At 42.8% G+C, this 12205-nt stretch overlaps 1 protein-coding gene across 5 annotated transcripts in view; it reads right to left on the bottom strand.

Moving 5' to 3' along the window:
• Positions 1–1174: 1174 nt before the first annotated feature.
• Positions 1175–12205, bottom strand: part of Cmc1 (C-X9-C motif containing 1) — a 75201-nt gene continuing 64170 nt past the window's right edge. For 4 of the 5 annotated variants that reach the window (XM_085689014.2, XM_048423380.3, XM_085689016.2 and 1 more), the window contains 2 exons: positions 12027–12117; positions 1175–1432 (listed from right to left, as the gene is read on the bottom strand). In XM_085689014.2, the coding sequence (XP_085545140.1) occupies positions 1312–1432; positions 12027–12117 (212 nt within the window). In that variant the 3' untranslated portion in view covers positions 1175–1311. Of the gene's footprint in view, positions 1433–12025; positions 12118–12205 lie in introns of those variants that run through there. The other variant, XM_087905184.1, reaches the window with a different exon arrangement.

The raw sequence follows: 12205 nt of genomic DNA, 5'->3' as shown, positions 1-12205 counted from the left end.
AAATCCAGTTAAGCATACCTGTAACTCAATACTAGAAGGAGTACCTATTCCTCCCTCTTGATCCCTTATTAGCCTGAGAAAAAACCTACACCTCTAAAGATTCTTAGTATTGAGTTGAGGCCAAAATAAAACTGAATGCATATGTAACTCAAGAATAAACATGCCCTATGAGTGTGCAACTGCTGAAACCCAGTATACCAAAGATACATCTGCAGCAGGTACAAGAGATGAGTATAAGCAATTTATCTAACAGCTATTGATTATATGACACACAACAAAAATCTTGTTACAACTTCATTCACTTCTTACAACAACTGCTACACCTTTTCTTTGAGTCACTGAAAACAAAAACTGGCCCTGTGAATTATAAGATGCACCAGTGGCAACAGACTCTCACCATGCTGTAGTCTCTAGACTTACTGTATTTGCTCAGCATTGGCCTTTGGCCACCTCTTGTTCTGTGGTCTGAGAAAATGGATTCTTTGACTTTGACAGGAATAAAATAGTTCTTTGGTAAGTACTGTGTGAAAGTTAGCATGCATTTGAATGAGGAAAAAAAATGTTTTCATGGGATTGGAGCCAAAGCTAAATCTTATCTTCCTGTTTAAGAACATGGCGGGAAAAATAAATAAATAAGCCCAGTCTAGGCTCAAATTAACACACTGGAGCAGCAACTTAACCACAGTTCCTCCTGAATCCCCAGTGTTACAGAACAGAAGTTCACACTTGACATGACAACTTCTTAAAATCAGAGATTATACAAAGTTGAAAAGATCAAGGAACATAAGTGCAGAAACTTTTCCATGAAAGGTTTCAGAAAATTAATTCAGCTAACTTCATCTGTGTTTTCAAATAAGCCCATGTCAAGGCCAAAGCCCTGCCTGTACCCCATCTTTTGGCAAGGCTGGGTGAGTTGTCACCGACACTGGAACTGGTGCCCACAGTAGCACACTCAGTGTTGAAGTCCAATTACCATGAGCAGAGTTGATAGCTGTTGTCCTATGCTAGGCATCAGCCTACATGACTGGAAGAAGGTAATGTACTTAGGGAATTCTTAGACCATCAACTCTGTGCCTGCATCAGAGTTGTGGAAGAACTTACTTTAAACAACAACAAAAGAAAGGAAAACATCCCATTTAGTTTTCCTCCTATCCCATATTTAATAAACTAGGACTCTGAAATAAAGATTTTATTTCATATAAAAGAATCGGTAGTTCATGATTAGGTGAGCAAACAGTTTTTTCAGTCCATTATTTCTGGGTTATATTGCAAGTGGCTTCCATAAGATGTGCTTCCTGACTTACTGTTTGCCTACATGCTTGTGGGAAGCTTCTGTAGCCTCTTCTTGGTAGGAACTCCAGTTTTTCTGAATTCTTCCCTTTCCTTGAGGTATTCCAGTTTGCATTCTTCATAGAAGGCTGGATCATTATAGCTACAAGGAGTAAATTAAAGTATTTCAAAATAGATACAATATAAACATTAGTAACATAAATTATTTATGAGAATCAGTCTTGAGAAGTTGACTTTCAATAATAGTCACCAAGACACAATAAACATTAATGAACTAGTAAGAAAGATAGAACTGAAGATTTTTAAAACTTGTAATTAATATAGTAATATGAAGTCTTATCACAGAACAGAACTATGAATGATGCTACATTCCAGGAGCCCATGGCCTAACAGATATAAAAAGTGCAAAGATGGTCATGGAAACACAAGGAAGTGCTGGGCGGTGGCGGTAGACGCCTTTAATCCCAGCACATGGGAGACAGAGACAGGCAGATCTCCGAGTTCGAGGCCAGCCTGGCCTACAGAGAAACTCTGTCTCGAGAAACCAAAAAAATAAACACAAGGAAGCAGGAAAACAAACTTGAGTTTGCAAGGCAACAGAAACCCAACAAAAGGGCATGTTGAAAAGCACATGTGAGGGTAGAGTGACACATACAAGGCACTACAAGTGGGCTGGTACTCCCACAGTGAATTATGCACACAGCAGAAAGACCCAAGAAACAGTGCACAGAGACCTAAGTGATGGGCCACTTCTGCCAATTTAGAACAATCTATCCAAAAGCAATAGGATAAGACTAACTATGCAAATAGAGGTATTGAATGGCTGGCAGTTTGTGGCAGATACGCTGAAAGGGGCAGCAAGTTTTTTAAAGTTGGATTGCTAATAGTATTCAAGCAAGAAATGATGAAGGCCTCCACTAGCCCAAAGGAAGAGCTATATGTAGGGATGCAACAGGGGATAAAACTTGAAGCATGATTAATAAAAACCAAGAGACATATCGGGGTTCAATGTGGTCAGAAAAGCAAAACGGCCAGCCACTGGCTCTTACCTCTACCTCAATCTGAAATGGTGATCCTGCCTCCAGGAATCTCAGAATAAGACTGACTGAGTGCTATCTCTTCCCGTCAAGGTCAATCATAGATATATTTTAGATATAAAAATGGTCTTCAGAACTTCAGAAACCCACAGAACATGTCATTAAAAGTGTTTTAATAACATAAAGGCTTTTCATGACATTGAGACATGTCTGTTCCTCGCAGCAACAATTTATTTCACAAAATGATGGTGGGCATTGAAGAACCTCCATATGGAGTTTGCTTTCTTTGTGGCAAAACTAGGATAAGAACTGCCCTTGCCTCAATTGCTGACAATATACAGTTCACACTGGACAAGCAGGACACAAAAGAAAGCAACTGCTGAACTTTGCTAAGACAAAGTAGTACAGTCCTTCAAAATTCCTGTTTCACAGTCTGTCAGATATTCTAGGCCTGTAGGCTGAAGATGGATGCCCCAACATTACAGAGTAACCTTGGGTGACTGTCCAGACAGATAGTTGTCTCTGTTATTTCTATAGTTTTGGAAGGTTTTCTCTACGCTTCCTGTTTACTCAGGTAATATATCTTTCTTGAGTCTCTGATAGTGTTAAAGACTTAAGACAGTTATATTGTTTTCTTTGTTACTAAAGTCAAAAAAGAAACTTAAAAAAGATGTAAAGTTTATAAGATTGAGAGACATAAGAGTTTAAGTTATTTAAGAAACTGTTTTAAGATCTAAAAAGGTATTTTTAGGTAGGCAGTACAAGTTATGATAGAAAGTGGTTTAGGTATAAAATTTTGAACTCACTAAGATAGGATAGGTAAAAGAGTAGTTTCTCTGAATCGCCAAATACAAATGAACTAGACATTATGAATGTAATCATTATTTGATAATTGTTATTACTGCATATGTAATTTTACTGTGTTAAGAGTTTTTTACACAAAAAGGAGGAAATGTTGTATGATATTTGTTTGCACTATAAAAAGCTGAATGGCCAATAGCTAGGCAGGAGAGGTTGGGTGGGACTTCTGGGCAGAGAAAGGAACATGGAATGAATCTAGGTACACAAGGAGCCACCAGGTACAGGAGTGGAGTCAGACATACAGAATGGAAGACAGGTTGCCAGGGACCAGCCCTGACAGTAACCAGGTCCCAAAGAGGAGGGAAGGAGTTGGCGACAGAAAGATGAGCCAGGCATGATGGTTGAGAGAATCTTGTAGCCTGACTGAGTAGCAGCGAGAGTGCCTTTTTATACAGAAGTCAGTAAGCATGGATAGATTCATGTGTTCCAAAATATAGATCATATCATTTTTGGTTTTAGACATGTGTTTAACTTTTCCTCTTGCACACTAGAGTCATAAGTTTAATCATCATTGATGAGCCATGACAGAAAAAAATTATCTTTTACAATCATTTTTACTCATCAACCCCGTAACACAACTTTTAAGTTTCTCGAGGCATATGACAGCCCACTCTCAGACTGCCAGCTTTTGGGGCTTCAAGGACGATAGACAGAAAATCTTAAAGCCTGCCTGGGCAGTTTGCCATGTCCCGAGCTGTTTATCAACTCTTAGTAGCCAGAGTGCCCAAGAAAACTCTTCAGGCCAAAGCTGCTACAGTTATTATTCAATTTCTGGCATAATACAGTGTCTACATTTTATATCTTTATAGAATTTATGTGAATCGTGGAAATCTTTTGTTCCTTGGTCATAAAACACCACAGTGGCTCTGCACAAGCTAACTTTCCTAAAACGGAAAGTTCTGACACCTCATCCTTTTATCCACACCATTCTTTGCCCATCAAAATAAATTTCTGTATGGGACAGAGGTAACTTTAGCCAATCTAACTTTGTTGCTGTATGTGCCACATAATCACCGGAGTGTATAGTAGGAAGAGACTTGCAATCTGATCTGTGGCTAGCTCCTCTAGCCCATCCAATCATGTTGATATTTTAAAGTTTACTTTGTTTGATTATCTTGTTCCTGCTTCAGGAAGGTTTACCCGCCTACTGGGGAATGGCCTCATAGACTATTTACCCGGATGCTGAAGCGTGTCTGGTCCCTTCTCTCCTCCCCACTGATTCCTGTTCTGCTTGGTTGGATCTCATCTCCATTTACCAATCAAGCAGAGAATCCTGATTTGTAAGTTTTCCCCCAAAATAAATGTCTATCTCTCAGTTCTGAGCCAGTGTGAAATTTCTTTTAAGCGCCCGACATCTCTGCCTTCGTGTTCCTGAGTAAGTACAGGGTTAGATGTTTCAAGAATATCTCTTATTTTCATAAAGAGACCTCTGGCTTCTCTGTGTGTGTCACAACTTTCAAGGCGTAAGGAAGACCTTCAAGTAGATAAGGATATCTTCCTAAAGCGGAAGGGGATAGCTCAGGACTTTCCTTTGGAAGCTTAGCAGCAGTACTCTGGGAGAAGGCACAAATGACTCATAAGAAATTTTCCTTCAATCTAATATCCTCAAATTGTATGAATATTAAACATTTCCCACGTATCCAACATGTGGAGAGCAAAACCAAAAGTGGCACCGCAGTACTGCGCAGCTCCACTTTGCTGGATCTGTGTCAAGCAGCTCTGCTGGCTTTACAACTTTTGCTGTTGCCATCAGATATGACCACGCCAACAGGTAAAAAGCCATGTGGCAAAATGTAGATTAATAGAAACAGGTTAATTAAATTATAAGAGTTAGTTAGGGACAAGTCTGAGCAAAAGGTCGAGTTTTCATAATAATAGCCTCCATGGCATTCATTTAGGAGCTGGCAGTCCCCAAGAGAAAATCTGACAAGAAAGACCAACTACAGTGGCTAACTAGACAACACTGCCAGGGAAACCACAGCTTCAGCTATCAAAAGGTTGAGGAAAGAAGGGCTGCTTGTTGGGTTTGGCCATGAGGAGCACATTAGTCTTCGGCAGTTTTGGAGGACTGAGAAGTAGGTCACAGTATAGTGAAGAATGAAGATGAGAAGCAGAGACAAAGGAGTATAAACCACTATTATCTCAACGTGTCCCTAAAGGGGAGGGAGCTGCAGTTGCATGCATGCTGTGGCTCACCATAGTAATTAACAAAGAAGGGCACTTATTCTGGGACTTAATGTCAAAGAAAAATTTCAGTATTTTGCAGTTTTCTTCAGCTAATACCAAATTCACTTTTGCTTCTTTGGTTGCTTTCTCTCTTCTAAAACCAACAGCAACAGTTTTCACCCTCTCTCCCCATGACAAACTAGACCCTGAGCTTCCTATGTCTAGGGAGTGGGAAATGAAAGACATTCAAACAGTAACAAACAGTACCTATCAAACCAGAGTGGATCAAAAAGGTTAATGTTTACCGAGTGCCTACTGAGCACCAGGCACCCTGCTCAATGGATTTAGAGTGCTTCCCAAACATTCCCAGGACTATCTTTTCTCACAGTGAGGACAGCCCAGGTCTCAGAGCTAGCTAAGTTCTCACTGACCCAGTTGAGCCCAGACTGTTCTCTCTGTACACGGCTCCTGCTACTCTGCTGCTCAAGGGCTGCCCCACCTACAGAAGGTTTATGTTCAACTAAAAACATGTTATTTTAATTTATTATGGAGATAGAAACCACAGGCATTTTGGCAAATTCTTCATGAATCTTGCTTCTGCCTTCAAAACCTGCTTGGGCCAAATCGTTTATATACTATTTCCATCTGATAATGGATTGCTGTTGGGCTTGTACTACTTTGAGGCTTGGTTGTCAGATAATGCTGCTCATCTCATGATGGACAACTCAGGTTGCATGATAACTTGGTGACCCACTGCCACATACTCAGTTTCCACTAAGGCCCAATACCAGACCAAGAGCTGACTCTCGGAGAACAGTTGTCTTCAGATGATGGTAGATATTTGCTCCAAAATCCCAAAGGTCTCTTCTGTGGTTCAACTATAGGAGCCTGACAAAGTTTCCAAACAGTATTCCTATCTGCCACTGACACCATAAGTACCATCAGGTCTGCTGGATCATAAGGTCCAAGTGGTAGAGCAGCCTTCACAACAGCTTGGAGGCCCCACTTGAAGCTAGCAGCTTTCCAAGTCACTGGGTATATGGGCCAGAGTAACACACCCAAGTAAAGAATGTGCTCTCTCCAGAATCAAAAAGGCACACTAAATGTTGTGCTTCTGTCCTGGTGGTAGAAGGGGCCAAGTGCAATAACTTATCCTTCACCTCAGAATGAAAATCCAGTGGTTCCACACCACTGGACTCCTAAGAATTTCACTGAGTTCCGAGGAAGCCCCTTAAATTGGGTTGAATTTATTTCCCATCCTCTGATGTACATTTGGTTACCAACAAGTCCAAAGTGGTTTCTATCTCCTGTTCATTTGGTCCAAAAAGTATTATGTCATCAATATAGTACAGCAGTGTGATATTTTGTGTTAGAGGCAGATAATCAAGATTCCTTCAAACTAAGCTATGACAGAGGGCAGGAGAGTTAATATACCATTGAGGTATAAAAAAGTATACTGCTGTCTTTGCCAAATTGCTTCTGCTGGCCCTTATGAACAGATATTGAGAAGAAGGTATTGCTAAATCAACAGCTGCATACCATGTACCAAGTGGTACAATCTGCTCAAGTAAGGACACCACACCTGGTACAGCAGCGGCAATAAGAGTCAGTACTTGCGGTGGACTGAATGAAAATGCCCCCTAAACTCCTGTGTTTGAACGCTAGATCCCAGATTGGTAGAACTGTCTTGGGAAGGGCTGGGTGTGGCCTTGGAAGAGGTGCCTCACTCAGATCTGGAGGCCTCAAAAGCCATGGCAGGTGCTGTGTGTCTCTCTGCTTCCAACTTTCAGATAAGGCGTAAGCTCTCAGCTACTATCCAACAGCATGCCTGCCTGCCTGTGCTATGCTCCCAGGCATAATGACCATGAGCTCACCTCTAAAACTATAAGCAAGCCCCCCAATTAAATGTTTTCTTGTATAAGTTGCCATGGTCATGGTGTCTCTTCATCACAACAGAAAAGTAACTAAGACATTACTTGATTAAATTTTTTCAGTCACCTCTCATTCTCCACTACCCAGCGGTCTTCACTACAGGGCAGTTAAAGGGTGATGTGGTGGGAACCACCGCCCTGCACCTTTCAAGTCTTTGCTGGTGGCTCTTCTAGGGATGTGGTGCTGTCCCCTGGTAGAGGCAACTCTAAACAGTTTCCACTCGGCCTTTCCAACCACAGCAGCTCTCACTCCACAGTTATGGAACCGCTGTGAGAATTCTGCCAACTTCTAAGTTTATCTGTCCCAGTTATACATCCTAGAGCTGGAAAATCACTAACTGTACCTACTGTGAGTTGGGTATTAGCCAAACTCCATTAATCACCTGTCCTCCATAAGTCCACAATGCTTCTTGGGGTCTCCCAGAATCACTGTCAATTCAGAACCTATATCCACCAGACCCTGAAAAGTCTGATTATTTCCTTTCCCCCGTGAACCTTTGTAAAGGCTGTAGGTCCATGTGGGAAGGGAGAGGAGAAAGACTCACTGTTGTACATGGGATAGTGATATTGTCATTAGGACCTGGGTTTTGTTTTGATTCGGAAACTGAAAATATAAGGAGATGTGATTATGTGTCAAGTTGACAAAGGGAGAGCTTGTGATGGCTAATTTTGGTTGTCAACTTGACTACATCTAAAATCAACTAAAACCCAAGCAGCTGGGCATGCCTGCCTGTGTGTGTGGAGGGGGGTTCTCGATGGGATCACTTGAGGTCAGAAGATGTCCTAAGTCTGGGTTACACCTTCTGGTGGCAGCCTATATAAACAGACGTGGTAGAAGGAAGCTTTTGCTTTTCGCTTGCTTTCCCTCACTGTCCCTGCTAAGTCCATCTATCCTGCTGGGGAGGCTGCCCTTCACTGGCAGTGGACATAGCTCTTCAGGATCCAACACAGCCAGAGACCAGCATGGACAGCCAGCTCGGGGGCTGAACAACTACTGATGCTTGGCCTTGCTGTCACAGACAGCCACTGATGGACTAGCAGCCTGTAAGTCACTCTAGCAGACCCCTCTTCTACAGAATCACTCTATCACTTCTGCTCCTCAAGGGAACCAGACTAGAAGATATATGTATAATTTAACAATTTTCAAATTTGAATACTTAGCGTTTAAAGCATTTACCTATTCATAATTCTTCTCTACCATGATCAAGTAGAAATCCCCACTGTACTTTTACTAAACCCCAAATCCAGTAACTAAGATGTGGCCAGATTTTGGTTTTGTGCTGTTTTGTTTTGATCAGCAGTGTTTCACAGATGGAGAAGCAACATCTATTCCAACCCCCTGTTTTCCCTCCATTTTTCTGTCACTGTTGCTACCTACGTACCACTGAGGGTGGTTTTGTAGCAGTCAAAACTACTCCTGAGTGAAGTATCCACTTAGTAATTTCTGTAATAAATGGATTTCATGACTGGCTTCCCACATGCAGTTTTTAAAATTTTTCTTGGGCAATGCTTCCATCACACACACACACACACACACACACACACACACACACACACTCCCAGAATTTTACTATGTAGCCTAGATAAGCCTTGAACTAGCAGTGATTACAAGCATGCATCATAATATTCTCTCTGGAATTTTCACTGTACTCTTGGGGGGAAATGAGATATTCTAGACTAAAGGTGTGAAGGATTTTTATGACTAGACAAGATGGAATGGCAACAGACATGGTTCTCCTCAAGAGCTGAGAGCAGTGACACTCCATGGAGCTCAGGCATCATGTGTCCAAAGGGCATCCTCCATGCCTCCCATATTCCCAACATATCTGGAACGGGCATGGGCACCATGGGAGATGGGGCGACTGTTACACTCCTGAGTGACATGAACAAGAACGGTCTCCTGGCCAAGGTAAAACATTCATGACGGAAGCAGACCTTTAGTTTTTCCTTCTCATGAGCACTCTGGGCTGGCTGCAAGGCTCTGCAGGCGTCCTGCCTTCGCCTGTGAAGACTGGTCGAGGGGAAGTGGACTTGACACACACTGCTGCACATCATCTGAGGACGTCTAGGAAAGGCGGCTGCATGCGTGGGGCGTCATCTGCAGACCGAACGAAGGTGACCACTACTGCAGGATGGTTGGCACTCCACATCTCCACACCTTTCCTCCCGCGGAAGGGCCCCGGTGCCTTTTATAAGGTCACACAGGAAGCACATACTGGCACTGGCAGTCACCAGGGCGAGGGAAATTTGAGGCTCACGGAAGAAATTCCAGCTGGCTCATGACCAGGGTTCAGTGCTTAGGCACTAAGTGCTGAGCAGATGGTATCCAATACACAGAGCAGTGGTGTGCTTGTCACCAGAACTGCAGACGTTTGTAGCTTCCTCTAACACTGCTTACCAGCTTCCTGTACACAGACAGGAAGAGCCAGTTTCTTTCAATGACCAGCGAGCTAGATTGGGATGCTCTCCAGCCTCTGCAGATGAGCCTATGAGTCCAGGAACCTCCCAGGTTGGGAATGCTGGCTGATTGCCTAGACCTCTTCCCCATGTGGAGAGCACAAACCTGCAAACTGTTTTGGTGAGGGCTGTTTACCCACTGGAAGCCTTTGTTATTTGGCAGGCTGACCTTGCTGTCACTCTCAAGGACAATGCACAGTAGTGAAGAATCAGATGTGCTTCACCCGTGTGGTGTAGCCTGCTGAGCTATGACACAAGGTGGGGTGTGCTGTGAGGAAGAGGAAGCCAAAGGTTTCCCTGTCTTAGGCTTCTTAAGGGCTCCAGCTGGAGTGTAAAACACAGATGGTTCTAGCACAAAGAACTTCGGTGGGAAAAGAATCCGGGACATCAGGATTCAAGAATCACCTGTCTCTCCCCCATCCCCAGGGTCCCTGTGGACCAGGGTGGCTTGGAAGCAGAGAACAAGACACTTTGCTGGGTGTGATGCAGCAAGGCAAAGGTATGCGCCCCTTCCAAAACTAAAGCACTTAGGATAAGAGAGCTGATTACTTTCCACCTGCCCAGACAGTGTGCCAGCCTCCTGTGGTCTGTACACCTCTGGGCAGGTCTCTCCACTTTCATCTTGCAGGAAAAAGGCAGTCATCTGAGACTGACTGGTCTGTTTAGCAGGTGCTTTTTCTGTGAGGCTTCCCCCACACACTCCTGTTTTCTGTAGGCCTCGGTACTCCAGTCAGGGCAGACCCTACTTTAGCCATAACCATATAGTCTCATGTGAGAGCCTCATTAACAACACTTCTGTCAGGTCCCAAACAGACCTGGGACAAGTCTCACTCAGTACCTGTGGCTCCTTCCACTTCTCAGGCACCACTACCCTAAAGCTTCCAAACCCAGGGACTGGGCTTCCCTTCCCCTCCCCCAGTTTCTCTTTCTTAAATAATTCAGCCATTTTGGTAATTTACTCTAAGAAATATCACATCACACTAACATTTATGTTTCAAGGGCTGCACTTGAAAAAACAGAGGGAACAACAGGTTGCCAAAATTAAACATCAACTAACAACTTACTAAATATTTTGGGATATTGTTTGTCAATAATGTATATAATAAACACATATGGCGATGAAAACAAAAGGGGGCTGAAGAGATGGCTCAGCAGTTAAGAGCATTGGCTCCTCTTCCAGAGGACCTGAGTTCAATTCCCAGCAAGTACATAGTGCTCACAACTATCCATAGTCGGATCTGATGCCCTCTTCTGGCATAAAAATGTACATGCAGATAGAGCACTCATACATAAAATAAATATATGTTTAAAAAAGTAAAAAAGGCACCTGCATTCAATAGAATTTGCCTCTCTCTCTCTCTCTCTCTCTCTCTCTCTCTCTCTCTCTCTCTCTCCTCTGTCTCTCAGTTTTTCCTTTTCGAGACAGGATCTCACAATGGAACTCTGGCTATCCTGAAACTCACTCTGTAGACCAGGCTGTCCTTAAACTCACAGAGATCTCCTGAGTGCTGAGAGTAAAGGTGTGTGCCACCACCCACCACGCTGAAATCCAGATACACTCATTTAAAGAATTAAGGAACTAAGCTGAAACTGGTAGCTCCTAAGTATAATTCCAGTCCTCAAAAGGGAAAAGCAAAGGCTTCAGGCCAAGCTCAAGGCCACAGTGAAATCCAGCCTGCCCAGAGCTACATATTCAGACCCTATCTCAAAACCAATAGCCAAAGAATCTAGGAATGGCCGTGACGTACACATCACTATGGTATCAAAATGTTGCTTTAAAAAGAGTTGATTAGGACTGATGAGACGGCTCAGCAAGTGAGTGCTTGCTGCGTAGTGCTATGGCCTGAGTTCAATCCCTGGGTCCCACAGTGCAAGGAGGAAAGGACCATTCCTGCGAGTTGTCCTCTAACATTTGCACACATGCTATGACACGCATGCGCATACACATCATAAACACATAATGATATACCTTTTAAATTTGATAAGCTTCAAAAATTAAAATTTACTTTTATAGCTTTCATATTATTTGTTCCAACTTTCCTAGGAGTTGAAACAAAAAGAACAAAAAGCAGGCCTTAATAATTCTATAAACAAACCTGTTGTAGGAAGAGGATTTGCTAAACCATGTGGGAAGTCATGCATATAATTCTGACAAATGTAAAGCCAAAGAAATTCGTTCCTCCATGTTTTTCTCTCTTAGAATAACAGAGGACACACAGAACATCTAACAGGCAATGGGTTAAGCAGCATTCTCTGACTGACAAGCACTGAGGTAACTACTTACTAAGCAGTTAGACAGTCTTTCAGTGCAGAATTTTCTTTCCGGCATTTTACCACCATAAGGATTCCAGAGTCCTTGCAACATCTGGTAAAATCTGAAATTTAAAAAAAAAAAAAGACATTACATTAACATGACTTTAAAAGTTCTAACAGAGTTTCAGCCGGGTAGTGGTGGCGCATGCC

This window comes from Myodes glareolus, chromosome 4, assembly GCF_982192425.1.
Source record: "Myodes glareolus chromosome 4, mMyoGla1.1, whole genome shotgun sequence".
Lineage (NCBI taxonomy): Eukaryota > Metazoa > Chordata > Mammalia > Rodentia > Cricetidae > Myodes > Myodes glareolus.
The sequence above is the reverse complement of the archived record's forward strand: the minus strand, read 5'-3'. Positions and strand labels throughout refer to the sequence as shown.